Here is a 27,608-nt window from a genome sequence, read left to right as displayed (position 1 = left end):
ATGCTATAGTCATCATCAAACGCATATACTGCCTTAGGTTTAGACCCATAACATTCCTCAAATTCAGCAATGATTCTTTCTAGAGTCATACTGGTAATTGTGTCATTTATTTCCTTACTATTAAAACCATCATACATCCATTGACCATTTTCATCATTTCTTTTCCAAATACCCCACCAATTGAAAATAAAGGAAACAACAGGGTTCAGCATGCTGCACAATAACACAAACAAGAAGAAAACAACTTAAGTTCGATGAATTGCATGCTCTGTAAAAACATTGTAGGAAAAAAAACCCCTAAAAAAGCGAAAAATCTTACTATTCCATTGCATTGCATGCTCTATAAAAAAACAAGCATACTTTCAGGTTTAGCCATCACTTACCTATTTTCGAGAGATGCTTATGTGTTTAAGGTCTTCGTACCAATCGATTGTTGTGAAGAATTTTGCAAAGAATCGTCGACTCTTTCTCCAAATTCGTCTCCCAAAGTTAGAGTTTTCGAATGTGAAGAAAACTCTTTACATTCTGCCATTCTTAAGAAACCCGCGCATTTTCGTTGGATGTGGGGCCCACTTAAAAAAAAAACTAGAAGAAACGGCGTTTATCGGCCGTTTGGTTCGTGGGTTTATTTGTACCTTTTTCTCGGGAGTTTGGGGAGGTCAACGCGCCTTGATCAATTATGGGGGTTTAAACGCTCTAGGGGGTCGAGTTCATGGACTAATCTGCACCTTTGCCCTTAAGAAAAAGTAGAAGAAGAGAGAGAAATAGGGAATCATATAAAGTAAATAAGTGAAGAAGACCACAACTTCATTTAAAGTAAATAAGGGAGTTACAAAAATTTAAGTTCTTATATGCCAAATATTTAGAGAGAATCGAAATTTATATTTAAGTTAAATATATTTAGATAATTCTCAGTTATTCTTGTATGACAGGAGAATTATTGAGTATTCTTATATTAGATGGAATAAATAGCAAAATGCACTATCAATAATATCTTGAATTATTGAAAATATTTTTTAAAATTTTGAATTATCGATTTTGTATCAATTGTACCATTTGTTTATTTTTCGACTACAAAAAGTTGACTTGGCTCGCCAGATGCCATAGTGTATTTAGAATTATTCTTTTAAAAAAAAACTTATATTGTATAAAACGACGTCGATTTATGCCTTACTAATTGAAAATTCAAAGGGTGAAAAATGGACTGAGGGTGCAGTTGATACAAGATCTATAGTTCAAGGTTTAAGAAAAATATTTTCGATAATTCGTGTTGTTATTACAATGTATATCAAATTATTGTAACAAAAATTATTTATAAATTAAAATGAGTTCGACCGTGACGTGAGGCAAGAACACGTTTCCTCACTTGCCTTCCCAAAGCGCGACGTGACCCTACAGTTGTTGCCTCCGCCCTCGTCGTGAGCCAACAGCCCTCCAGCGCCACCATCTCTTATTTGAAATGAAAATGATTGTTCTAAATTTAGTTCTTGGAAACCATGAGCATTCTAAATGACGAGCAAGATATTGTTCGAACTTGCTCCATTTCATTTTTATTTTTTTTAATTACAATTTTGTATAAAGTAATAGTAGTATGTTGTACTAAAACACAACAAGGGCAAGCGGTGTGGTGGATAAGTTTCCCTTACTCCACCTGCAAGACCAGAGGTCGAAACTTAACAGGTCAATAGGGGTGAGCAAACTCAAATCGAACCACCCGCCGAACCCACTCGGACCGACCCACTATATATGTATGGTCCGGGTCGGGTCCAATTTCTAGGATCGGATTTTTTTTGGGTCGGTCCGGGTCGAAACTCGGTCGAACCCGCCGAACCCGGACCGACCCATACATTTATAAATTAATTATTTATTTTATATATTTAATATTTATAACAATATTAATAAAATTCAAATTCAAATTTCTAAGTGAGCCCACGTCTAACCCTAAGTGTGTAAATGTAGAAACTGATTAAAAATGTTTCTAAAGAATCATTTACGGCCTCCAGTTTAGCTAATATTTTTTACTCACATTCTTCTGAGTTAGTCCATGGCCATAAACACAATTTTACTAGAAAGTGAGGGTTAACATCCACTTTTTTCATCCAATAAACTCTATACTTTGGTTACAGCAGGTTATACTTGATTTTTAATTGTAATAATATATATATATATATATATATATATATATATATATGGAGGGCTAGAATAAAAACACTCTTAAGTGTATAAAATATAAATGATTTTCAGCTCTTAGATCATCAAGATCTACGGTTGATTCGTAACCCTTTTGGATGAATTCGTGGTCCTGAGTTCGAATCCCAAAGATAGCAAAAATTTATTTTTCACAATTCGTAACCATGTTGGATGAATTCGTAACCCTGTTGGATAAAATTCGTACATTAAAAAACGTTTATATTTATATTTTAAGAAGTGTTTCTACTGTGGCCCTCCCCTATATATATATATATATATATATATATATATATACATGGTAGGGTTAATATAAAAACCCTCTTAAGATGAAAACTAGGAACCAATTTAAAGCCATTGATTTAAATAAAATATATGGCTGAGATTAAACTACAGATGCACAATTTCGATTGCATAGATGCACAGTTTCAATTGCATAGATGCACAATTTCGATTTGCTTGAGTATTTTGCATTGTTGGTTTCAATTGCATAAATTGCATATTTTTTAAGTGCACATTAAAATATAATAGATGCACAGTTTCTTTTGTTGACTAAATCCTAACCATTAGATCTAATATTTAAAAGGTCAAGATTAGGTTCCTAGTTCTCATTTTAACAGAGGTTTTTATTAGAACCTCTTCATATATATATATATATATATATATATATAGGGTGTGGTTCTAGAGAGAACTACATTATTTGTGAGAACGAGAGAACCATCAAATCTAATGCATCCACTGTAAAAATTAATGCATTCGCTGTTAAAATTAATGCACTAAAAAAATAAAAAATAAATGCTCCCTTCAGGATTCGAACCCAGGATCTGCATTCATCCAACAAGATGATGCATCCACCGTAGATCTTGATGATCGAATGGTTGAAAATGGTTCTCCGGTCTTTTTTTATTTATGGTTCTTTCTTGAACCTCTCCCTATATATATATATATATATATATATATATATATATATATATATAAAGGGCTATGATAATGGAAATAGGAGATGACTAAACAAAATTAAGAGAAATTATGTGCAAAACATAAAAAAATAAATAAATAGATTATCGGTGGGTCGGACCCGGATCGAACCAGACCCGTTGCTCGGGTTCTGTCCGATCCCGGGTCGGTCCACACACAGAAATCGGTTCGAGTCGGTCCGACATTTCAAAAATTTCGGTCCAACAAACCCGACGGGTCGGTCCGGGTCCGACTCGCTGCTTGTTTGTGTTTTCGGTTATTATGGATTATCTGATTAACTGAATCGTTTAATTGGGCAATCGAATCAATTTGCGAGTTTGGTTGTGGTTAGCTAATCTGCCTGTTTTTGGGTATAATTAATCAATTTTTTGGTTCAATTAACCCGTACTCAAATTGATTTCAACCCCTAACTATATATCGTCGCAAGTAGTTATAGTTGTACCAAGTCAAAAAAACATAATCAATCCCTAAAAACTGATGGAAGCATCCATGCATAAAATCAATTACTTTCAACATTCACTTCTAGTGTATCAAATCCGAAACGTTGAAATTAAACTATCAGTGTTGCCCTTGATTTAAGACTATCGCTCCTCTTTTTTCTACCGAGACTTCTCAATGTTGCTTCTTTCCTACCTTAAAAAAATAAAACAGTTTGGATTGTATTATATGAATGGAAATGAATAGTATCAATGCTACATATATAGGTGTTATGTTTAGGTTTAACTAACAAATGTTTAGTTTGATGGAGTATAATGGTTACTTCTAGAGTTCAAACAAAAATATTTGATTATCGTCTTTGTTTTATATGATGAGGTGTGTTTAATACTCCCTCCGTCCCAACGAAGATGCTATATATTCATTTTTGGGTCGTCCCAACAAAGATGCTATATTTCTAAATATGAAAAAAATTACAACCAATTAATCACTCTCTTATTATCTTGTCTCTCATACTTTATCACTTTATTACTTTCTCTCTCCTACTTTATTACTTTTATACTACACATTTAAAACACTAATCTACAACTCCTTAAATCCCGTGCCGAAGAAGAAATGTATCATCTTGATTGGGACGGAGGGAGTAGTTTTTTTGAATGCTCTACCAGTTGAGCTACATCCCCAGGTGTGTTTAATAGTTAAAATATTAAAAAAATGAACATATTAACATAATAAAAGTTGCAATCTAGAATTGAGACATCCATCTTTCATGATTGACCATTGACATTAACTAGACACTTTTTACATATGGCATTCGAACTCAAGACCATGAATTCATCCAATAAGGTGATGAATCAACCGTAGATCTAGATGATTTAAGAGCTGAAAATGGTTCTTATATATATATATATATATATATATATATATATATATATATATATATATATATAGGTGGACTAAAATAAAAACACCTCTTAACATATAAAATATGAATTGTTTTCAACCCTTAGATCATCATGATCTACGGTTGATTCATCACCTTATTGGATGAATTCATGGTATGTGTATATGTATATATATGTATGTATATATGCATACAAACTATTTAATATATTATAACGATAAAAATAATATAAAATGATCTAAATGACAACACAAATTGATTTTCGGTTGAATTTCGACTGAGTGATACGATATTATAGAATAGTACTTCAAAAATTATATAGTTCTCTATATTCCTTCAAAATTTTATAAAGAAATAATCTAACTCCGGCCAAAACAAATCTTTTAACGTAGGTTTTATTTTCTTTTTTTCATAAGAAAAAAAAATATATGCTACTTCTTTGAAACCCTTAACTAGACTTTTAATAGTCTTTTTAGCCAGAGTAAAATCATTGAAAATGTGAAGCTCAGACTTATAATGACCATACGAAACAATAGGTTAGACTTTGATTCAATTTATATGACCATGATTGGACCTTCCACTACGAAATCTGATATAGGCATATTACCAATCATATGTTGCCCCATTGTCATCCAACAAATATAGGAATACACGAATAGTGGAGTAGTATATAATACTCCAGTATTATGTTTTTATTTTTCTTTTCGGTGAATTCTTAATAGTTTGTTTACTTATAAATTATACTCCCTCTCCCTCAAAAAAATAAATAAATTGTACTCCCTTCATACACAAAATAACTTTATAAAAGGCAATAATACGAATTTTAACGAAAAAATAATTGAATGTATTAAGAATGGAGAAAAGATTATTGAGAGTATTGAAAATGATGAAAAAATATTTTAATTAGTAGTGAGAGTAATGAAAAGCTGAAAATTAAGGATGTGTTTGCTTTGAAGTATAAGGGAGGGATAAACTACATTTACCACTTTATACTTCGTTTGTTTTGATGTATACAAAAATTCGGACAGATTGTATAATTTTTCGGACAGCCCCTTATCCCTTGGGAAATATATAATTTTATTCCTAAGAATGAGTGGTATAATTTTATAGCACCTTATAAGGAGTGAATAAATATATTATTCTTCAAACTAAATAAGATATACAAATGTGGTCCCCATTTTAAGTTTATACTTATTATATTATCCCTCCATTTAGAGGGATAAAAAATAAACACACCCTAAGGGTAAATGAGATACATATACAAGTGATGGGGTGAAGTCTAAATATATGTAGAAAGTTCTTTTATGGACGTCACAAAAAGAAAAAGAAAAAGTATAATTTTTTTTTCGTTGACGACGGTAGTGTTTAATGTTTATATTTATTTGTTAAAAATGTTACTTTTTATGGTGGTCGTGTATTGCGGGACCAGTAAACTAGTTTAAATAAAAACTCAACTTTTAAAATAAACGGCTAAGAGCATACATATTGATTGAATCAATACTTGATTCATCCATATACCACACCTATTTATAAGTCAAGTGTTGTATTGGATTGACTCATCAATCATGTTGATTCATATGAATTAATTGAGATGAGTCACTCGTATGCTGCATCAGTTGACTCATCGGTCAAATCGATTCGAGCACCATATATAAAAAATTTTAAAATTTTATGAATCACGCTTACTCATATGAGTCGAGTTTCGAGTCACCCCATCCTATATTAATTGACTCATTGTTAAAATTAAATTGGGTTAAAGAATAAGTCAAGTCCGATGTGAATGCTCTAAATATTTTTTATTTCTTATTTTGGCAGTCATAAATTATAGCCGGTGCCCGGTGGGGATGATAAAGCGCGTCGGTTCCGACCCATGTGACGTTTATTAGTTAGTGCTTAATCCCACGTGCCTAATTGGCTTCACAAACATAGTATATTATTTTTCTTTTTTTTTTGAGAGAACAAACATAGTATATTCAAACACACACTTTCGAACTTTCCTACGTTTGCCTAACCTACCACTAAAAGTCTAAAACAAAGCAGTGGAAGTATTATTATTATTATTATTATTATTATTATTATTATTATTATTATTAACCAGACCAATCAAAAATGCATTTGCAAGAGTGAACTGATATTTATTTTTGAATTTGAGATCTCTAATCGAAAAAAATAGTCACTCAATTAATAGGGGTCATCAATTCAATTTTTCCAAACCATTACTTAATTAATATTTAGTGTATTAATATATAAAATCACCCCTTCCAAAATTTGATGTTTTAAACTTTTAATGGTGATTTTCACAAAGTAAAAAATGGAAGTTGGTGGCAGAAACAATTATCTCAACCCTAAATTATAATCGATGTATGTGGTGGATACTGAAAATACGAAAGCATAAAAGTAAAAATTGCAGAGGTTTGTTTTTCTGGTGGAAGTTGCATGTGATGTGCGTGTGTGAGAGAGGGGAAGGCGGCATGCGTGTGTCGTGTGTGTGTAGATTTCTCCCCAATTTATGAGGAATTGAGTTGGACTATATTTCCATCCCAAAATCACAACGCAATTCAAATTGGTGAACTACAATCGAAATTTATTTAAACCTTACCCTACCTATCTTTGTCGTCTTCTTCATCATCACCACCACCATTTGCAAACTTCACCGTTTCTTTTCTCTCAGGCCTCCATTGAAACCAATCATCCAAGCTCATAAACGAACTCCACTTGCTCACTCCGTCTAATTCATTCATGTTTTCCGCTCATTCCTCTGCTCGTTTTCCATATTGGCCGCCTACAAATTAATGGTTTTGCATTCGGTTACGAACACCTCACCTCTCTGCTGTGATTTCACACACAGAAAAACCCTATATCTCCCCCAATTACCTCTCATAGGTTTATGCCCTTGCGCTTCAGATTCTTACCTTTGCCGATTCCGCCATCGGAGGAGAGGGGTAGCCGTTAAAAATGTAAGATGGGCTCTGTTTCAAGCTCAAGCCTGCATCAATGGCGGAAACCCTCCACACCAATTCGGCGCCGCCGCCGCCGGAAGGGGCGCCAGAAACATAGTCTTGAAGCGGTTTTCCGATGAGGAGGAGCTAAACTATCCATCTACATCTGATTCAAGTATTAAAGCTAGTAACTATTACAGCACGAGTTTTGGGGAGGACCCTATTGTAAATAAGCTTAGGAGTCAGCTCGGGGTCATCCATCCTATTCCATCTCCACCCATAAATCGCAGTATTTTCGGCCTTTTTGCTTTCTTCTTTTTTGTGGGTGTTGTATTCGATAAGGTTTGGACATGGAAGAAGACGGATGCGGGAAGTGGCGACAGTAAGCCCGGGAGTAGGCAGAAGGTGCCGACGGGGCTGTCGTTGTTCCTCGAGAAGGATTTGCAGAGGAAAGAGTCGGTGGAATGGGTGAATATGGTGTTGGGGAAGTTGTGGAAGGTGTATAGGGGTGAGCTTGAGAATTGGATCATTGGGTTGCTGCAGCCTGTCATTGACAATCTCAAGAAGCCGGATTATGTGCAGAGGGTGGAGATCAAGCAGTTCTCTTTGGGGGATGAGCCGTTGTCTGTTAGGAGCGTAGAGCGCAGAACTTCACGCCGTGCTAATGACTTGCAGTGAGTTTTTCCCTTTGCAATACATGTTTATTCAGTTATATGAAACCATTTTCGCATTTGATTGATCTTCTGCTAGTTTGTGTGTAATAAGGTGATTGAGAATGGGCGGAATTGAATGTTTCTCGTCTTTTAGAGTTCTTGTTGTGCAGCTAGCAATATTGTAAAAGAGTTATATCAACTGTAATGAATATGTTGGTTCATGGATTGCATATCAACCCCTCAGTATAACTGATAACCAAATAGATGCTAATTTTTAAAATTGGAAGTTCCGATGTTTTGCCATCATACTCTTAAGTTGTGCCTAGTCAGTCATGGAGCACTCTTTTTTGCCTATTGCAACCACTTAGTTTGAAATGATGTGTTAGCAGTGGATTAATGCTTCTTGCAGTAGGGCATGCTACCATAATAAAATAGTCCTTTCATTCATAAAAAAGATTATTTAAAAGAATCCTAAGAAGCTTGAAAAATACATGAAGTAAATACGCTGTCTGAGTAATAACGTGAAAAAATCTATCATTTTCATCTACATGAAGAAGCTTCTAAGATAGAAAGAAAGGTTAGATTTTAACCAGAAAAAAGGTTTTAGTTGAAACTAGCTATTAAATCTTTTGCATCTCAACCGAGAAACTTTTCCAGATAGATCAAGAGGTAGGAATTTCTGAATGAACCATGCTCGATGACTTCCATTTTGCAAGACTGATGTAAGAACTTATTTGTTTGTGGATTCTTTGAGTCCAAAAAATATTGAAGCAGATATGTGTCACTATTAAAGTATTGTAGAGCACTTCCAAGGACGAGGATCAATTGATAGGACAACAAAGCAAATCTGTAACTATTAGCAAACAATATTAGTTGTTAGTTTGCTTGCACTTAAGAGAATTTGGTAGCTTCCATGAAGAATTGATTTTCTGCAAAACCACCTTTTCAGTATTAAGGATTTGACAACCAGGTGGAGTTTTCAATACTGAAGTTCATACCCATATTAACCCAATTCATGCAAAACGAAAGCTTCTGCTGTTCCAAACTTTTAGAAGAACCAATTTGTGAATCTTACTAAAAATAGATTTCTCTGCTTGATATATTGATGAGGTGTGTTGTTTCAGACCAATTCTGTACATCTCCTATTTTCTGTGCCAGTATTGGTTGGATTTTGCATGCTTGACATTGGTATCATTTTCAACTCTGACAAGAACGGAAACTCTAATTAGTTTTGTATCTGCAGTCTGGGAAGAAATGGAGTAGCGAGAAGAATCTTTTAATCTTTTTAATGATTTATCAACATTTATCCAGAATCTGTAGTTATTTTGCATGATGCAAATATTTTTTCACTCTGAATGCATATTGATATTGGTGATATTTTTTTTCCTGGTAAAAAGATACCAGATAGGACTTCGGTACACTGGTGGTGCGCGTATGCTTCTACTTTTGTCACTTAACTTTGGCATCCTTCCCATTGTTGTGCCTGTTGGTGTGCGGGACTTTGACATTGATGGGGAACTATGGGTGAAACTGCGACTCATACCAACAGAGCCGTGGGTGGGAGCTGTATCGTGGGCCTTTGTCTCTCTTCCAAAGATAAAGTTTGAGTTATCACCATTTCGCTTGTTTAATTTGATGGGTAGGTTCAGTTTCTCCATTGAATTTTCTCTCAATAATGACTTGTTTTTTGAGCATCATGAATTGCGAGTAGTATAATCTAATGAAAACTGAAAGTCGTGAAAAAATATCAATTTGAGGATCAATTGAAATATCTTAGACATCTTTCGGGAAAACTGACTAAGCATTTTGGGTATATCTATTTTGCTTTGTAATTTGTGAAATGTTTACAAATAATCAATTGAACTTGGAGTGTGGACTCTGTTAGACTTTCCAGAAATGATAAAGATTAAAGATACAGTTTCTTAGACTCAAGGTTAGATTGGTCTCTTTGCGTAATTGACTACCCAGGAAGTTACAATTTCTTGGTTTCAGATTTTAACAGTCATTGGTCAACATAGGATAAAGGATGCATAGATTAGTTTCTACATAACAGAAGTAGGACAGTTTTGTACTAAAAATGCCAGTTTCTTGCTTTCTGTCTTAAATTACTTAGATCTCTTTTAATCCAAGCTTTTGAAACATAATGTTTATGCACAATTATTGCATCTGAAGTACTTTGATTTCATATGTCAGATGCCTTCTAACTTTTGTTTCTAATGGTGTTTTCTGCGTTGGTGCTTGGGGAAATATTCAGCGATACCCGTCCTTTCAATGTAAGTGATGTTCTTCAAGCTTTTCTTAACTGTCGTCTGTTTCATCTTTTTATTTCTGTTCTTCAAGCTTCGCTAAACACTTATGCAGGTTTTTGACAAAACTTCTCACTGAGGACTTACCAAAGCTATTTGTGCGTCCCAAAAAGATAGTTCTAGATTTTCAGAAGGGAAAGGCTGTTGGACCTGTTCCGAAGGACTCCAAATCTGGAGAAACTCAAGAGGGAAACAGTAACTTTGCGGGAGAATTGTCCGTGACACTTCTGGATGCTCGTAAACTTAATTATGTATTTTATGGTATGAATTTTACTCATCCTAATTCTAATGCTTCTCTTAGGCTGCAATTGTTATCGTTTAGTTAAATGATCAGCTAGTTTTTTCTGCTACTTCTGGTTCACATAAATTTTCATGTATCGTCACAAAATTTTGTCTCACAATTTTACAGGCAAAACAGATCCATATGTTATTTTAAGATTGGGAGATCAAGTTGTACGTAGTAAAAAAAACAGCCAAACTACTGTCATTGGGCCTCCTGGTGAGCCAATCTGGAATCAAGTGAGTTCTTTAACTGTTGTATTTATGATGTGTGTGGTTTATGAGGAGAGGCTCTGGATCAATTACTGATATTCAGTTTTTTACATCTTACAGGATTTTGATATGTTAGTTTCCGACCCTACGAAGAATAAGTTATCAATTGAAGTAAGGGATTCTCTTGGATTCACAGACCTGACTGTAGGTACTGCAGAGGTGAGGCTCTTAAATTTGCAGGCGTACACATTTGTTTGTTATATGACATTATAAATGTTTAAACTCGGCCCAATTTCTGCTTAGAGATCGGAATGCCTCAAATTAGAATCTCAAAAACAATTATGATGTCTAGCAGACATTATAGTAGGTTAAACACAATATACAATAATACAAACAGTATTGTGTAAGTAGGGATAGGACGGTCATTTAATTGTATATGCATATCCACTATTAGTGAAAAAACTTGTGAACAGTCTATAGATAGAAGGAAATGTTATTCAACTTAGCATTCACTTCTCCCATTAAGGTTTTGCTAACATCATAACCAAGAATATTAATATAAATCGTTTGGAATACTTTTTGCAGATTGATCTTGGATCTCTGAAAGATACAGTTCCTGCAGACAGGATAGTAATACTTCGTGGGGGTTGGACTCCATTTGGAAATGGATCGGCTGGAGAAATTCTGCTGCGTTTGACATACAAAGCATATGTTGAGGATGAAGAAGATGAAAAGTCCAACAAAGTACTCGCAGATACAGAGACATCCGAGGATGACTTGTCTGATTCTGACGAACCTGATATCCCAATTCCTAAGAAACGTGTGAAGGAATACGTAATTGCACCAGATAATGAGTCTTTCATGAATGTTTTAGCAGCACTGCTAGTAAGTGAGGAGTTCCGAGGTATAGTAGCATCAGACACCATGAATAACAAGTCTCCAGATGATGGAGCCAACAACGGTGCAACCGAGCCAAACAAGCGCACTTCTGTGTCTGCACAGCAAACTCCGGCTAGTGATTCGGGTGGTTCTCGAGGTATTCTTCTAAGACTAGCCGATTCCTTGGTGCTTGTTTTCTTTAATTGATCTTCTTTTTCAGAATATGTTGTTCATTCAAAAGCAACCGGCGTCTCTAATTTTCAGGATCAACTTTGTTTTGGCTTGCCATTATTACAAGTATCACAGTCCTTATAGCGATGAACATGGGCACCTCAAGTTTGTTCAATCCTTGATGTGAGTAAATGTGTTGGGTTTATTGCCGCAAATAACACAACATTTAACCTGAATTTGCAATTACAACATCCCAATTCCTTTAGCAGCCAAATGACGTCGTTTTAGTGCCAAATATCTTCAAAAGAATTGAGGATGTTGGAATCGCAAAATATTAAAAAATAGTGTGGTAATTGCAAGTGTGGGTACTGATTGTGTTATCTGCGGCCATTAACCCAAATATGTTTCTTCATAAATTCTGACAAATTTTCTGTGATTGATGATGTTGTTGAGTAATATACATTGTGTGATAGGCTGGTGAAGATTGAAGCTAAACGAAAGGTGGCGGAGAAGAGTGAAAGGCTTTCCTTTTGCTGTATGTATTGTTATTGGGTAGAGAGCAATGTTTTTCCGGCGATATATTTTTTTGTCCATCCAATATAGCTTAGACATGGACACTTCATATCACTAATTCTTTATAGATAGCAACCACATAATTATTCTTACTCTTCAGTATATCCATAATACACAAATAATGCATGCAAAATTGCAATTCATCATTTTATACCTTTCTCATCAAGTGAGATCTAAGTAATCTTCCATCCTAAGTTTTTGAAATAGTTTTGATAAGACTCGAAATGGTTATCTTCTCTAGTGATTATTGATAATTGACATCCACATCTTATGCAATATTTGAAATACATTCAAGAAACACAGACGCACTAGAGGATACTAACACGAATGGTCCGAAGATAAAATTTATTGACAGCGATCCATAATTTATGCTCCATTTTACCGATAGTATCATATTGACATGCCTAGCAGCAGCTCCAGAAATCCCAACAAGGATTCCAGCATCATGATCATCCCAAAAATCTACACCTCACAATACACTAATCCAAATATCTTCAAGAGCACCTAACAAGTCACAGAAATGGGAATCCATCAATGCTTAAAGAGAACCAACCATTGGATCTGCAACAAACAGCAGAGAGAAACATATCATAAGACGCATTGGATTTTGTATCATATTATACGAAAACCAAGCCAAACGCCAAACCTCAGGAAACTGCAAATGTTACAAGGTCATCACAACAAAGAATGTCTTTACTACTAAGTCGAGATGATGGTATGAGCAGCTGCATGCTCAAAGAATAAACAATTAACGACAAATCTAAAACAAGAGACCGTGATAGAATTGTACTGAAACATATAATAGTATCACATCTCATAAATTCTACACATAATGGAAAAGCTGTAAATTACGACCATAAATATATCAGCAGAAGCATTTCCGAAAAATTGTACCAGGATGCTGGTAGAGTGCAAGATTATGAATATATAAAAATGACCCAACACCAAATATAATTATTAAGGCAATGGAAGCATGAAGATCAATGAAATCAGAGACTATAAGAAAGTGAGAAAATCAATGTACTCCCTCTGTCCATGAAACATCTTCCTATTTTTTCCATTTTCGTCTGTCCATCAAACAACTTCCTAGTCCATTTTTGAAAATAATTCAACTAACTATCACTCTTACCATTCTCATATATTTACACACATTGCCACTAATGTACCCACCACTTTTGAAAATAACCCCACCAACTATCACCACTTTTTCTAATTTGTGAGACCCCATCTTCACTCACCAAATATGCAACTAACTTTTCTTAAAACCCGTGCCGTCTCCCCTTAGGAAGATGTTTCATGGACGGAGGGCGTACTATTTAACACTTAAAATACAGAAGTAGCTACTCCGCTTTAGACAAATTCCCTGTTTGCAACTCCGCAAACCTAAATGATAGTTTAGGAATGGATTGAAACAAATACATAGTTCCTACAAGCATCCACCATAATGAATGTGATACCAGCATTATAATTTTTGGATGACCTAATAAATTGAACACAAAACTGAGGTTGAAAATGCATCGAGAAAGAACAACCTCAGACTAGAACAGGAAGACTGCTAAAATATCTTATTGAAACCGTTTCAAGTTCCAATAGCTCTGCTCCAGTATCAAGCTTATCTGTATAAAGCTTCAATACGATATAAGTGAAAATAATATTTAGCAGTCCATGTTATTCGAAATTGTAAGTAGTTCACAAGAGCATTGTTTCACTTAAATAGGCTTAAAATTTGGAATACTCAATGTTATTCAGCGTAAGATTTCTGTTGCACCAAGCTGAAAGCTGTGAACTAGTAAATCTATAATGACCAAACCCTAATTCTTTAAAATTAATATCAAAATAGAATTGATGCATGGATGCCAATAATAGAAGTTACAATAACAGACCAGTAAATCAAATCACAGACAAGGTATACAGTTGGAGAGTGAATGAAGAAGAAGATGAAAACAAGCATCCGTAGTAAGGACTAAGGACAATGCCTTATTAGTTATCTACTTCTTTCCCTATTGTATATCTCTTCTCATTCTTCTTTTCCACTTCTATTATGTATTCCCTCCGTCCCACACTATAAGTGACTCAAAACTTTTCGGTACGAGAATTAAGAAGAATGTATAAATGTGTTAAAGTTGGTAAGGTCCACACTTTTTGAAGGGTTAAACTTTGTCATTTGTGGAAATAGGCCACTTATAATGGGACGGCCCAAAACAGAATACAGGCCACTTTTAGTGGGACGGAAGGAGTATGTTTTATCTTTTGTGTAATTTACGGAAAACTAATCTAGGATGACTAATGACTTACAACTTCAATACCATAGTCACACTAAAAATGAAATCAGGCAAACAAGTGTTACAATACAGCAGAACTATGTATTAGTAAAACAATAGGCACACAGCTTTTAGATTCACAAGTAACAGCTAGTTTTAGCTCAGTCATAGCCTCATAGGATAATTATTTAGTGCATTTTCAAATAATAAGGTAACTCCCATATCCAAAAGCCCCACGCCACTTGAGGGAACGACGGTCTGAGATGTAAGTAAGCAATGCTAGAGGTGAGATCACCAAAAACCGATTTCTGCCTAATCCTTTTATCGGTAGACACCTGAGTTCGCTTTCGAGCTAACTTTAGCGGATGAAATGGCAGCAGAGTCGTGAACAGGAAAAGCCCCCAACGAGTAGAGACTTGTATTCTATCAATCTTGTCTTGGTTTTTCCAAGAACGATCCCTCAGGGAACACATTCCCAATCAGTCAAAGCTTTGAAGTAAACATTGATATATCTTTTCTTTTTCTCAAGAAAGGAAGTCTTTCCTTCAGCCATCAAGCCTTCAACCAAGCATAACTGATCCTCTCTCTTGAGGAGAGATCGGAGTAGAGAGTGCTTATCAAGCTTTTCCGGCATGTAAAGGATTTTCAACTTTCGTTAGAGGAGTTGGACTGCGGTCCCGCGAAGCTGGGAACTGCTTGTTCTTCTTTGAACGGCTTAGCAGCTCTTCCAAAGACAGCCAATAACGATATTATACTGGTTCACCGAGTACATACTGGATTCTATAGCCCTACGCTAGTTACTAATGCTCATGGTCACATGATTATGCATACCATCATCCAAAACAACACAAAAACAAATTAATGAACTGCAACGTATTATGGTCATACCTGTTAAAAACAAACATACTCTGTGCTTCCTATCAAGCTTTTTAAGCTCCAAGCGATGCAACTCGGCATTGAGTTTCCTCCACTTCTCTTCAAGCTCAAGTGCATTCTCTGGACTAATGGAAACACATTCCTTCATGGCAAACTTGGGGCCAAAGATGTTAAATGATGCATACAAGAGTGGGCATGCAGACCGAAAATCATCGACACTAATCCCCATCTTCTGTGTTTGGTTTGCAGGTAATGGTATATCGTGTTCTTCACGGTGGTTATCCGCTCGCTTCCCTTGTTTAGCTAAATCTTTCTCCACATCATGTCCATCTACTTGTTTTTGCTTCTTAGATGTCTTATCTTGTTTTTCATGCTCATCTACTTGTTTCCCTTCTATCAATAACTCTTCTTCTTCATGCTGATCCGCTTGATTCCCTTTCAAAACTTCTCCACATTCATCCACTAGTTTTGTTTTCCTCGTCTTCTTGTTTCTTTCACCACTCCCATCGACTTGCTTCTGTTTGGTGGATATCTTGTTTCCCTCATCAGTCCCCTCCACCTGCATCCCTTCCATCGCTATTTCATTCCCTTGTTTCCTCTTCTTCTTTTTCTTCTTCCTCTTTTTTTTGCTGCTTTCGCCATCTTTCTCGACCAGTTTCCTTATGCTGAGAATCGTGTTGGCTGCATCACGCACGTCGCCTTCCTCCAATACCGCGTTGGCTGCTTCACCCTCGCCTCCTTCTTTAAATACCTCCTCTATTCCGTGCTCCCGCTTCCTCATTTTCTCGGTCTCTTCACCGTGCTCACCCACTTGTTTCCGCTTCTTCCTGCTCTTACTTCCTTCATCATTCTCAAGCACCTCTCCATCCCCATTCTCACTCAGTCCCCCCTTTTCCTGCGCAATGCCGCTATCATCTCCCCACAAGGCCTTCGACAGCTCAAACACAGCCGATTCGTGAGGGTCGGACAGAAAGATCCGGCCCCCATTCGCCCTAGCTCTCCCCACATTAGCATCGAACTTCTTCTTCAGGTTCCGAATCTTCTCCGATACCTGAGTCTTGGTGAACTGATTCGGCAGATCATCCTTGACGAAGTGGTGAAATTCCGCCCACTTATTGTTCCTGCCATTCGCCCAGAAAACAGCGAGCCCTTTCAGCAGCGAAATCACATCGTCGTCAGTGAATACCTTGGCCACGGGGGTGGTCTTCTTCTCCCTGCGGGGCTTCTGCGAGGGCGCTATAATGAAGCCGGATGCGGATGGTGAGGAGCATGCAGAACCGTTTTCGACGGGTTCCGGTGCTGGCTGTTTGAAGGGCGTGGCGAATTTGGGTTTCTTCGCCGGCACGAGTATCGTGGCGGCTTTTCCTGCTGCTCCGCTGGCGGAATTGGAACCGGCTCCTTGGTCGGATTGCTCTTTAGCGTAAGCTGGAGTTGGCATATCGTCTTGTTTGGGTCTTCTTTTACTGGATGCGAGGTTTTTGGGAGCCATGAGAGGGAGCGGAGGAGTGAGAAGTTTGGGTGTCCGCACACCGTTTGCGTTGCGTTGCGTGTGGGTTGAGAGAGAGAGAGAGAGCACTCGGCAGAATAGCCCCAATAGTGCCTTTCTTCGATATATTTCCCCCTCCACAATTCATAAGCACTCAAAATTATATTGAGGCGCTAAAAATAATTCTTTTATGAATTAAAGTATTTTACCAAACGTTTTCAAAATATTTAATTTGTTGTTATAAAAAAGAGGTTGTATATTTATTTTGGACATTTTGGATAATGAGATTTATTTATGTTAAATATCTTACAAAGTAGTCGAGAGAATAAATCCTTGTGGGAAATATTTCATTCGATCAGATACATAAAAAAGGTAAGAAAATTTGGCTAAACAACTTCACGATTTCATGAATATCTTCGCACAATATCTATCAAAAAATGTATGTTTCGTATAATGAAAGTTTTCAAACGTAAAAAGAAAACTACGAAACACTCGGCACTATCATTCAAAATAAAAAATATTCTCTCTGTCCCAACGAAGTTGAATAGTAAGTTTTTTTGGGGTGTTCCAATGAAATTGAGTGGTTTTCCTTTTCAGAGTAAATTAAAGTTATTTTTTCATTCATTGTTTTTTTCATTCACTTTTACATTTCACTTTTCACTAAACACTAGTTCCTTAAATCTCGTGCCCAAAAGAAACGTCACACCATTGCCGGGGCGGAGGAAATAATAATTTTTTCGAGATGTGTCTATATAATTATAATTCGTGTGTGTCAATGCACACTAAAAGTTACAATGAAAAGTAAGGGTTAATAGTGTTTTATGTCTCCAACTTGCAACGTCTTCCATATAATGTTCCGAACTTTCAGTACTTTCCATAAAATGTCCCGAACTTTCGGCTTTTCTTAAAAACCCCTGAACTTTCAGCGTTTTCCATTAAAATATCCCGAGCATTGTTTTTTCCTGAAAAAACCTAGAACTTTCGTTGTGTTTCATAAAATGTTTCACTATACAAAATTTGGTGACCGAAAGATATTCCGCTATCTTTCGGTCATAGAAAATGTTCCGCTATAAAAAACCTAAAGTCATCTTTCAGTCATCAAATTTTGTATAACGGGACATTTTATAGAAGATTTTAAAAGTTCGAGGTTTTATAGGTGATGATGAGGACAAAAATATGTATCCTCTTAAGATCAAAAAATTAAAGTAAATTCAACCTAACTACGCCGATAACGGCGCTGTTGGCAGGAGAACGACTCTGATTCTCTGGGATTTTGCGCTATCTTGAAGGTTATCACGTGTCCGATAAAGAAGGGAATTATCTCAAAGAAATAGATAAACTTGAAGAATTATAGCTATATTATAAGTATAAAAAAGAGTCATATTCCTACTAGAATTCTCAATGTTTTAGCCTATAAATATATGTAAAGGGTCATCGCTTACATCTCATTACTTATGCACACACAAATTCCGTTAATACAAAGTTCCCAAAATTCTCAACTATATTCGCGTTCTTTCAGTTCTCAACGAAACTTCGGGCATTGTATGAAAAAGCGCTAAAAGTTTGGGATATTTTATGAAAAATGTTGAATATTCAGGGATTTTTAGGATAAACTTAAAGTTCGGGACATTTTATGATAAATATTGAAAGTATGGGACATAAAACACTATTAACCCTAAAAAAAAAAAAAACCTTAGGACATGACTTTAACCTTTGCCTAACTATATAGTGAAATAAGAAGATGACGTGAATGTTTCGCATGTGTAGATGCGCTTGGGAAAGTTTCATTTTCTTCAAGTCTTCAGTCTTTTTGACCGAGTGTTGACTTCACTGCTGGTTGATATTCAAAGATTAGATCATCATAAGTCAATCTTCAAGTCTTTTTCTTTAGCGCGTTCCCTATGAGTTATCTATTATTAAGAAAGTTGAGCTCTTTAGAGCATCCACATCCGAGAGCCCCCAAAGTGGCTCTTAAATGGTCTCCACCATTTCTCAGCATCTTCCCAACATTTGGGCTATTTGCACCTGAGCTCTTAAATTTTCTTTTCCATTTTATCATTATTTTTAATGTTCTTTTCAATTAATTTAACACTACATTGATTAAAAATTAAAATTACATTATAATAAAAATAAAAGTCTAAATTAATTCAAATTAAAAGAACATTTAAAAAAAACTACAATCCTAAAATTTAAGTTCATTGTGACGTTTGATTTCCTCAACCCTTTTCAAATGAAACGCCAACTCGTCAGGGTTCATTTGCGACGTATCTTTGGCTATGATAATGGAGTTGGCGAGGTCCTGTTGAGTTTTGGAGAAAATATCCATCACTTTCACCATGTTTTCCCTGGTCTCGACTACTCGTTTTTGCTCGTTCAATGACTCAGCATTCTTCTTGTCTTTTTATTTGTCTCTCTTCGCCTCATTTTGGCCTTGGGGGCTCGTTGAGATGCTTGACTCGCTAGAAGTCGTCGTATAGCGATCGTCCGAGTATTTCGAACGTTTGGTAAAGTGAAGATCCTTGTCGATAGACGTAAATTATTAAGTTCCACATAGCACATGCCAATTAAGCATGGGGATATTTGAATACACCCCCATGCTCAGAGGCATACAACTGTTCTGATTGATCAATGATTTGATCATCGCTCATGCCGGAGGCCTAATTCACCCCGACATTTATCGTAGATGGCCTCCCACACATTGACGTCTGTTGGAAAATAGAAGAAATATCCGACTCCAGTTTTGATGATCCCAAAATTCTTAGACTTAGTTTCTCCAGTCTTCATGCTTGAACTTGACTGTTAGAGTTCAATCTCTTGACTGAAATGAAGGTAACTAATAGCTGTAGTTTCTCGACGTTAAAGACCGAAGAAATTGAAGACTGAAGACCTTGAAGATCAAAGCTCAGCCGAAGACTGAACAACAGAGGAAAGATACTAGTGATACAAAGGACATCTGTACTGAAGTCAATGACTGAACAACTGATGTGTCAAGCCTTATCAGTCAACCTCCTACTTCGAACTGAAGCTCAGAGATTCGCATTAAATGCTCCTGCAACGACATTAAATGCATCAGATTTGAAGATCGTCCTTTCCAGTACACCAACCTTCCGTTTTGGTGCCAAAGTACTGACGCACCATGATCCTAGGAGTTAGGACAAAGAGGACTCAAACTCTTAACCAATTAGGAGCAAAGCAGATTGAAGCCTCAGCCCAAAGTACGGAATGTCTCACAACGACAGAAATCCTGAAGACCATCTCTCCAACGGATCTATTCAAGACTTCGCATATAAATAGAGCTCGAGGAAAACCTTCAACCTGGGAATGACCGATTCGAAGACATACGCTGAAGCTCTGTCGAATTAAAGAGCCAGCATTTCCATAGATAGACAAATTTCGAATCGAAGAAGAGAGTAAATCATCGTTGTAAAATCAGTTTAGCTGATTATCAAAACTCTCTTAATAGATTAGGCACCTCATGTTGTATCATTAGCCTAGTATAGATTATCTGAGAGCATGTTCTCAGTAATCTAAGTTGGAAGTGTTCAAACCTCTTTTCAAAAAGAGGAAAGTGTGTTTAAATGGTTGTTTAGTACCAAGAAACTAAACAAATGGTTCATTGGCACCAGTCAAGCCAAGTTGTTGTTGTTTAGTACCAGAAAACTAAATTGTTGTTAGCTGTGGTTTAGTACCGGTTCAAAACTAAACTGTTCGGTTTCCTTGGCACCGAGAAAGCCAAGAGAAAGTTCAGCTTAAAGGTGGTGGCTCCAATTACCTTAGCATTAGCTGAGTGGTCACGACAGTGTCAGGGCGTGCTAAGTGTTAAATCCAATTCAGGGTGGATTGGTAGGTTTGCTGTGCACCTCTAAAGCATAAGCCCAGAATGTTTGTCAGACAAATAATCTGGCTGTAGATGTAGGAGAGATGTCTCAGAACCACATTAAAAATCCTTGTGTTCTTTACTTGCTTTCAGTTATTTCCTTTATCTGTGCTTAATTATTTTCAACTGAACTGGATTAACTGAAAAGTGTAACTAAGGATTTTACAAATAACAAACATTTTCTAAAGGTTATTCGCACTAAGTTTAAATTTCGTTGCTGAGTTATTAATCCTAGTGATGACTGATAGTAAGAGAGATTAATAACTATACTATGTTTTACAAACTAGACTGAAGCCTTACTTGGATATCAACTAAGCCTAGTGCTCGACTGTTGTCAACTCACTGAAGTATCTTCAGTATCAGTCTACAACCTATTTCTAACTGAAACTGGTTAAGTTTGTTTGACTTGCAAAAAATAGCCCACGGGTGTATTCTCCCCCCCATACACCCGTCAGTCAACCCTCCGGGACCCCAACAATGTCCCTTTTGGACGCGTTGGAAGTGCAACTTGATTTGCTTTACGTTACGTGGAATGGTGCATTCGGATCATTGCTCGTTGTATTTGGTGACAATGTCGCCCCAATAGACGTCAACCTTTTGATCGGCTCCCTTCACGGCGTTGAGCGTAGCCTCGACATACGAACGTCGTCTCGACTAGAGTATAGCTGCCTCTTTGCTTCGTCGTCATCAGAGTCGGGATGGCGGGTATCTCATCCACATCATCGTTCGCTGCAAAATTGGCGTTCAAGTTAATTCCCTCAAGACCCGCCCTAGGCGCGACATTTGATTCTTGAGAGAACGGTAAGAAGGCTCCATCAGACGAAATTAAGTTGCCCAGCGACGAATTTTGGGAGAAGTTGTTTCACCAATTTTTCCAACTATCCTCCATTTTTTCGAGCACAATAAAATGAAAGGAAAATAAATTGAAATAGAATGAATAAGATGAATAGAATACGAAAGTAGTGTGAAAATTGAAGTGGAGGATTGTAGACTTGTAGTATTTCTAGAAGAAGAAAAAAATAAAGAAAAAAAAATAAATCAAAAAAGAAAAGAACATAGCCGTTGCAACGGCTATATAATAAGGGAAAAAATATGATTTTTTTTTCAATTTTCAACTGTGCTAGGTTTTTAATTTTTTTTCTTCATGAGTATTCCTATTCGGTCGTGCATTGCACGTACCCTTCTCTATCTCCTCTTGAGCCCGACGCCAAAAAGCAAGGCGAGAGCGCACCACCGGGGCACCGCTCCACAAGCCCCGTTAAATATGCTCTTAAAAAATAACTACCCAATCTAAGGTAAGAGCTTATTACATCACCAATTACATGAAAAGTAACAACATAAAAACCTTTTAAATTGTTGAGCACTGACAATAAACTTCATGTTAATTGATACTTAGGTTTTAATATCAATCAAAACCTTATATAACTTTTTCAACAATCATTATTATTAAAGATGTGTTAAAGATTAATGTTATATTTATTAAATTGAGATTTATTAAAAAGTGAAAAAGAAAAAACATCCCTTGAAAGCACAAAGATGCAGACAAAGGGCACAAACCAAAAAAAAGCAAAGGAGAACAACTCAAAAAGGAAAATCAGGATCATTATCCATCTCATCCGACCAACGCCTATGGACGACATTATTCATTGCAATCATACTAGGCCTATTGGTGACGTCAACCACAAACTCCATCGGCTTGTGACCCACTTCTTCCGCATTCCTGAGACGACTTTTAATACAACCTTCCGGAATTGCATGAACAGGCTCTCGTCCCTTTACCGAGCCCTTTGGACGACCACGTCCGCGCTTCTGCTCCGAGAGCAACTGCATCCCCTGATTAACTTGTTCCTCTAACCTAATAATACGACTCGCCATGTCATCCGGAGAATGAATGGATTTCTTATCAAAATCAACTTCATTAATCGGCGAATTAACACGCTGGCTCGCTGAATCTTCTGCCCCAACTACCGGTTGTTGCTCTACCACAGCTCCACTATTCGTTCCAGGATCCAACTCCAAAGTTCCCTCAACATTCGAGCCCTCCTTATCACTATCCTTTTATGTGTGAGGCGACCTATCATTTTCTTCCTCATTTAAAGCCTCTGCTTCATAATTGGAGTCCGCAATGATAGTCTCCTCCACTTCCTCTTCCTCATCCTCATCAAGCGCTTGGTATCGGTTAGCATCCCCCGCCAGAGGGAGATCATTTTTCCTAACCGGCACTGAAGACGCGTCTAGAAGAGCAGGACCTGATAGAGGTTTAAGAAAATCAACTTTGGGCTGCCATGCAGGAGTCGGACCCTTTCCCTTATCAAGATTCTTCACAACCACAGCAGGAGGCTCAGTGATCTTTTGCTTGCTCGTTGCCCTATCAGCTCTCCGGCATTTATCCGTTGAATGACCTGTAATTTTACAACGCGAGCAAAAAAGGGGCATAGATTCAAAACCAAACTCAATGTAGAACGATCTATCGCCGTCATCAATGTACATCGAATTGAGAATAGGCAAAGCCATGTCAAGTTCCACCAAAACCCGCGCAAAGTGTCCCACATGACCAGTTGCGGAGGCGTTATCAATTCGCAGAGGATGACCAAGCACACGACCTATACCAGCAATAATAACCGGAGTCCATAACTCCACAGGGAGATAATATATTCGAACCCATACCTGAGCCAGAGACGACACTTCCTTATACGGATCGAAATACCTAGTCCATTGACGGAAGCGTACGTGGCCGATTGACAGTTGGAGAAAAGAATTTCCCTTAGCTTTCTTTTTCGCTTCCATCGTCAAAAATTTAACAACGAAGAATCCCTTAGCCATGGGCACCAGTTGACAGTCGGCGCACTGCCATATGGTTCGAAGTTCATGAGAGAGGTCGGCGAACGTGCGTGGCTTGTCCCCTTTACGTTGGATAAGTCTACCGATTAGTGCAAATTGAAACTCTTCCAACTTTGTTTGATATTCCGATTTGGGCACTGAGAGGGTGACAACCTCTCCTTCTCTCTGTATTGGAAGGCCTCGGAGGCCATACGCTGCAACATCCGGCTTCTTAAGGGATTTGGGTTGGACTTTCTCAGCTACTTTCGCAGCGAAAGAAACAGCCGGAGCAGAACCCGTCACCTGCGCTACTGAAGTAACAACAGACGGCAGCGGCTGTATCAAACCAGGGATAGCCTGGTTAGGATCACCGTTCAAAGTCTGAGCCGGTGAAAAACCCGACGAGCGCTGCCCAACAACCACTGCGCCAGAAGAATAACCCGGCTTTACGAGAGGCGGGTGCTGAGACGGAACATTGGCAGGGGACCTGTCAAAATTAGAAGAGACCAGGGGAAGATTGAGGGCCCCCTTGTCACGATGGACTTCCGGCGAGCTCGAATCCATCACCGACAGGAGAACGACAGTTTAGGATTTAGGGCGGCTAGGGGAGCAGCGGCGACGGAGGCGAGTAGCTGTGGCGGAGCCGAGCAGAGGCAGCGGCTGCGTGCTGGCCAAGTCTCCTTTCCTCTGTGCTCGCCAGATCCCCTTTCCTCTCTGTGCTCGCCCTTTCCTCTATGTGCAGATCGCCAAAGCGGCGAGGCGACACCAATCAGCGACGGAGGCGAGCAGCGGCGATGGCGGCGGCTGCGTGCAGTCGCCAGATCCCCTTTCCTCTCTCCGGAAAATTGAAAGAACTTGCTGCACCGCCGATGGATTGCAGCAGCTTTCGATTGCCACCGGACTCAAGGCTGACGAGACTCCTCAGGTCACGACACCGACCTGGAAGCCGGAGAGGGCTGGCAGCGACGTGCAGCTGCGCAGGGTGAGGGCGCCGCCGCGCCTGAGCTGAGAAAGAAACGCCGAGACCGAGAGGTGAGAGGGTCGGGAGGCCTGCCGCCGTGCCGCGCAGAAGGTGAGGACGGTGCCGACTGAGCGGAGAAGCTCCGCCTCAATTTTTCATCGCTCGAGACCGAGAGCTTTTTTCGGACCTTCAGAGAGAGAGAGAGCTTTTCGTCTTAAGATTAATGTTATATGAATGCAAGATATGAAGAAGATATAAATAATTTGTAAAATTAATCAGATAATATTCTAGCACTGAGTAAGCTAAGAATAACTTAACGAAACAAATAACTGGAGAGAATGATACCAAATAAAAGTAAAGTCGCGTTTAAAAATATCTTTATTATTTTTATCTTTTAGAAATTAAGAAGATACAAAATGAAAAAAAAAAATTAGAACATTATAAATAAAATTATTTTGAAGTGTCATGTAGAATTTAAAATTATCATGTGCTCTTAAATCTAGGGGTCTCAAAATGGGCATCGAGTATTCTCGATCCGGACCCAATATCCGAGCGGGTATTCGGTACCCGATACTCATATAGTTGGACTGACTTTGTTTTTAAGCTTGAATTTGTCCCATGTATTAGCTTGTTTTTTTTTTTCAAAATTGTGAATTTTAGTTTGACTAACTTTGAAATTGATTTAAATTTAAAAAATTCAATTCGTGATTTAAAACTAAAACTCATGTATAGTTCATGAATTAACTAAACACAAAAATTTGAATATGATCGAATTGACCCGCACCCAAATCATGACCCGCATTATGATCCGAACCCGCATCTTGACTCAAATCGTGTAAATGACATTATTCGGTTATATAAATAGCACTGCCTATAGTTGACACTATTCGATTATATAAATGAAACTGTAATATTTTAAAATGTTATCGTGTCATTTTCAATTTTATAGTGTCATTTAAAATATTATTGTCTCATTTACAATTTTATAATGTCAGTTACAGGAAGTGTCATTTATATTTCTGAATAGTGTCAATTATGCATAGTGTCATTTACAATGTTATAGTATCATTTATACGTAGTGGTGCATCGGAATTGAAGAGAAGTGGTGCAACGGATGCGTGACACGAGAAGAGACGGCAGAGCATATATTCTTACACTGTCTGAAGGCTGAGTTAGTTTGGGATCAAATTCAACAGTGGATCAACATCAAAACCGCGAAGCCCCAAGGTTTATCTCAACACTTTACTTCGTTCATTCACAGTGGAAGGGGAAAAAAAAAACAGAAAATTTCTTAAGGCTCTTTGGGTTGGGACTATCTGGCTGATCTGGAAAAGTAGGAATGAGAGTAGGTTCGAGGGTAAGGCTTGGGAAGTTCATCTTCTTGTTTTAGAAATCAAAGGTCGTTTGTGGAGTTGGAACAAGGGGTTTCAAATTGTGGGAGAAAATGTTTCTTTCTCTACCTGGTGCTCCTGTGAGTACAAGATCCCCTTTTTGTTCTAGCATTGGTACTGCTGGTACCTTGTCATTTTTCTAATAAAATTTTACTTGATAAAAAAAAAAGTATCATTTATACGTAGTGTCATTTATATACAAAATAATCTTTAATTACACGGTTCGAATCAGAATGCAGGTTCGAATCAGAATATGAATTAAAGTGTAATTCGATTATACGATACACCCAATTATATTCAAGACATCCTCCAAATAAAAACTTATGTATTTACGGTCCAGAATGCCTAAAGAATAATACAACTATGCGAGTCGACTTTGAACTAGTCAAAAGTGATCGCTCCACTTGTATTACTTTATGACAATTTGGAAACAGTTAATGCATACACAACAATTATGATTGTTTTGGATTTAAAAAAAAAAACAGTTATGATTGTTTTTTTTTTTCTTGATTAAATTGCGATTGTTTTTTTTTTTTTTTTTTAACATATAATTTCCATGTAAATATCTAGTAAACCAAATGGAAATACTAAAATATTTGAAATCATGTATATCCCGTTTCATTGAAATTGAACTACTAAAATATTTCTTTTTCTTATTGCAAAAAAAATATATTTATTTTTCTATTGACAAAAAATAATTATTAAGATAAAAAATAGTCATTATTAATACTTTTACAGTTTACAATCACGAAATTTTTTAATAATGAATTGATCACATGGAGTATAATTTATAACTACGAAAATTCTTAATAACGAATTGATCTATTTTATCTATAATTTATTAATTTATCACCACAAACTTTTCAATAATGAATTAAGGCTAATTCATATAATTAAATGCAAAAATAGTATTTCTATATTTATAAATATATTTGTAAACACAAATTTTTTTGTATTTCAATTTGATAAAATACAAAACGCGTTACAAAGATAATTTGATAGATTTTGAAGATAGATTTAGGCGGATTGTAATCTCTAGTTAATCCTCTGATTCTTCTCTTCCATTTGATTCTTGAACAAGCTCGAAGGTTCTTGAAATACTTGTTTTGGTGACGCCAATCCAAAGGACTTAAGTCGTGATTTTGGATTGAACGTTGAACTTGATTTGATTTGAGAAGAACGTCCTTAGAATTTTGTAAGAACGCCTTGAAGCTTTCGAACTTGATTTGATTTTATTTGATTTGAAGAACGTCCTTAGAATTTGTAAGAACGCCTTGAAGCTTTTGAACTTGATTTCTTTGGATACTTGAAGATCACTTCAAAGATTCGCAGGAATGCTTGAACATTTGAAGAAATACTCGAAGATTTGAAGATACTTGAATACTTGAAGATTTTGAAGGATACTTGAAGATTTGAATG

General features: G+C 37.0%; 2 protein-coding genes across 6 annotated transcripts; one reads left to right on the top strand and one right to left on the bottom strand.

The window, feature by feature from the left end:
* Positions 1 to 6,876: 6,876 nt before the first annotated feature.
* Positions 6,877 to 12,663, top strand: LOC130993191 (uncharacterized). 2 transcript variants are annotated; one of them, XM_057917973.1, is made up of 9 exons: positions 6,877 to 8,117; positions 9,494 to 9,735; positions 10,351 to 10,369; positions 10,458 to 10,663; positions 10,812 to 10,921; positions 11,015 to 11,113; positions 11,480 to 11,930; positions 12,038 to 12,127; positions 12,418 to 12,663. In XM_057917973.1, the coding sequence occupies exons 1-8, from the start codon at positions 7,297 to 7,299 to the stop codon at positions 12,124 to 12,126; spliced, it is 2,037 nt and encodes a 678-aa protein (XP_057773956.1). In that variant the 5' UTR covers positions 6,877 to 7,296; the 3' UTR covers position 12,127; positions 12,418 to 12,663. The 2 variants fall into 2 exon arrangements, with proteins under 2 accessions (XP_057773956.1, XP_057773957.1); XM_057917974.1 differs by having other exon boundaries at positions 6,899 to 8,117; positions 12,038 to 12,663.
* LOC130993193 (STOREKEEPER protein-like) lies at positions 12,640 to 17,441 on the bottom strand. Of its 4 annotated transcripts, none has more exons than XM_057917978.1 (2): positions 15,667 to 17,441; positions 12,640 to 13,078 (listed from the first exon to the last, which is right to left on the bottom strand). In XM_057917978.1, the coding sequence occupies exons 1-2, from the start codon at positions 17,141 to 17,143 to the stop codon at positions 13,056 to 13,058; spliced, it is 1,500 nt and encodes a 499-aa protein (XP_057773961.1). In that variant the 5' UTR covers positions 17,144 to 17,441; the 3' UTR covers positions 12,640 to 13,055. The 4 variants fall into 4 exon arrangements, with proteins under 4 accessions (XP_057773961.1, XP_057773959.1, XP_057773958.1 ...); XM_057917976.1 differs by having other exon boundaries at positions 12,725 to 13,021; XM_057917975.1 differs by lacking the exon at positions 12,640 to 13,078 and adding an exon at positions 13,111 to 14,133.
* Between the last annotated feature and the right edge of the window lie 10,167 nt (positions 17,442 to 27,608).

Source organism: Salvia miltiorrhiza, chromosome 7 (genome assembly GCF_028751815.1).
Source record: "Salvia miltiorrhiza cultivar Shanhuang (shh) chromosome 7, IMPLAD_Smil_shh, whole genome shotgun sequence".
Taxonomy (NCBI): Eukaryota; Viridiplantae; Streptophyta; class Magnoliopsida; order Lamiales; family Lamiaceae; genus Salvia; species Salvia miltiorrhiza.
The sequence above is the reverse complement of the archived record's forward strand: the minus strand, read 5'-3'. Positions and strand labels throughout refer to the sequence as shown.

Bases quoted from the DNA above. Each gene is read 5' to 3' on its own strand.
- LOC130993191 (XM_057917973.1), top strand. From the start codon at position 7,297: ATGGTTTTGCATTCGGTTACGAACACCTCACCTCTCTGCTGTGATTTC. The intron at 10,922-11,014 runs GTGAGTTCTTTA...TACATCTTACAG, and splicing joins GTGAGCCAATCTGGAATCAA to GATTTTGATATGTTAGTTTC. The intron at 11,931-12,037 runs GTATTCTTCTAA...TCTAATTTTCAG, and splicing joins TGATTCGGGTGGTTCTCGAG to GATCAACTTTGTTTTGGCTT.
- LOC130993193 (XM_057917975.1), bottom strand. From the start codon at position 17,143: ATGGCTCCCAAAAACCTCGCATCCAGTAAAAGAAGACCCAAACAAGAC. The intron at 14,134-15,666 runs GTATGACCATAA...AGCTTTATACAG, and splicing joins AGTATGTTTGTTTTTAACAG to ATAAGCTTGATACTGGAGCA.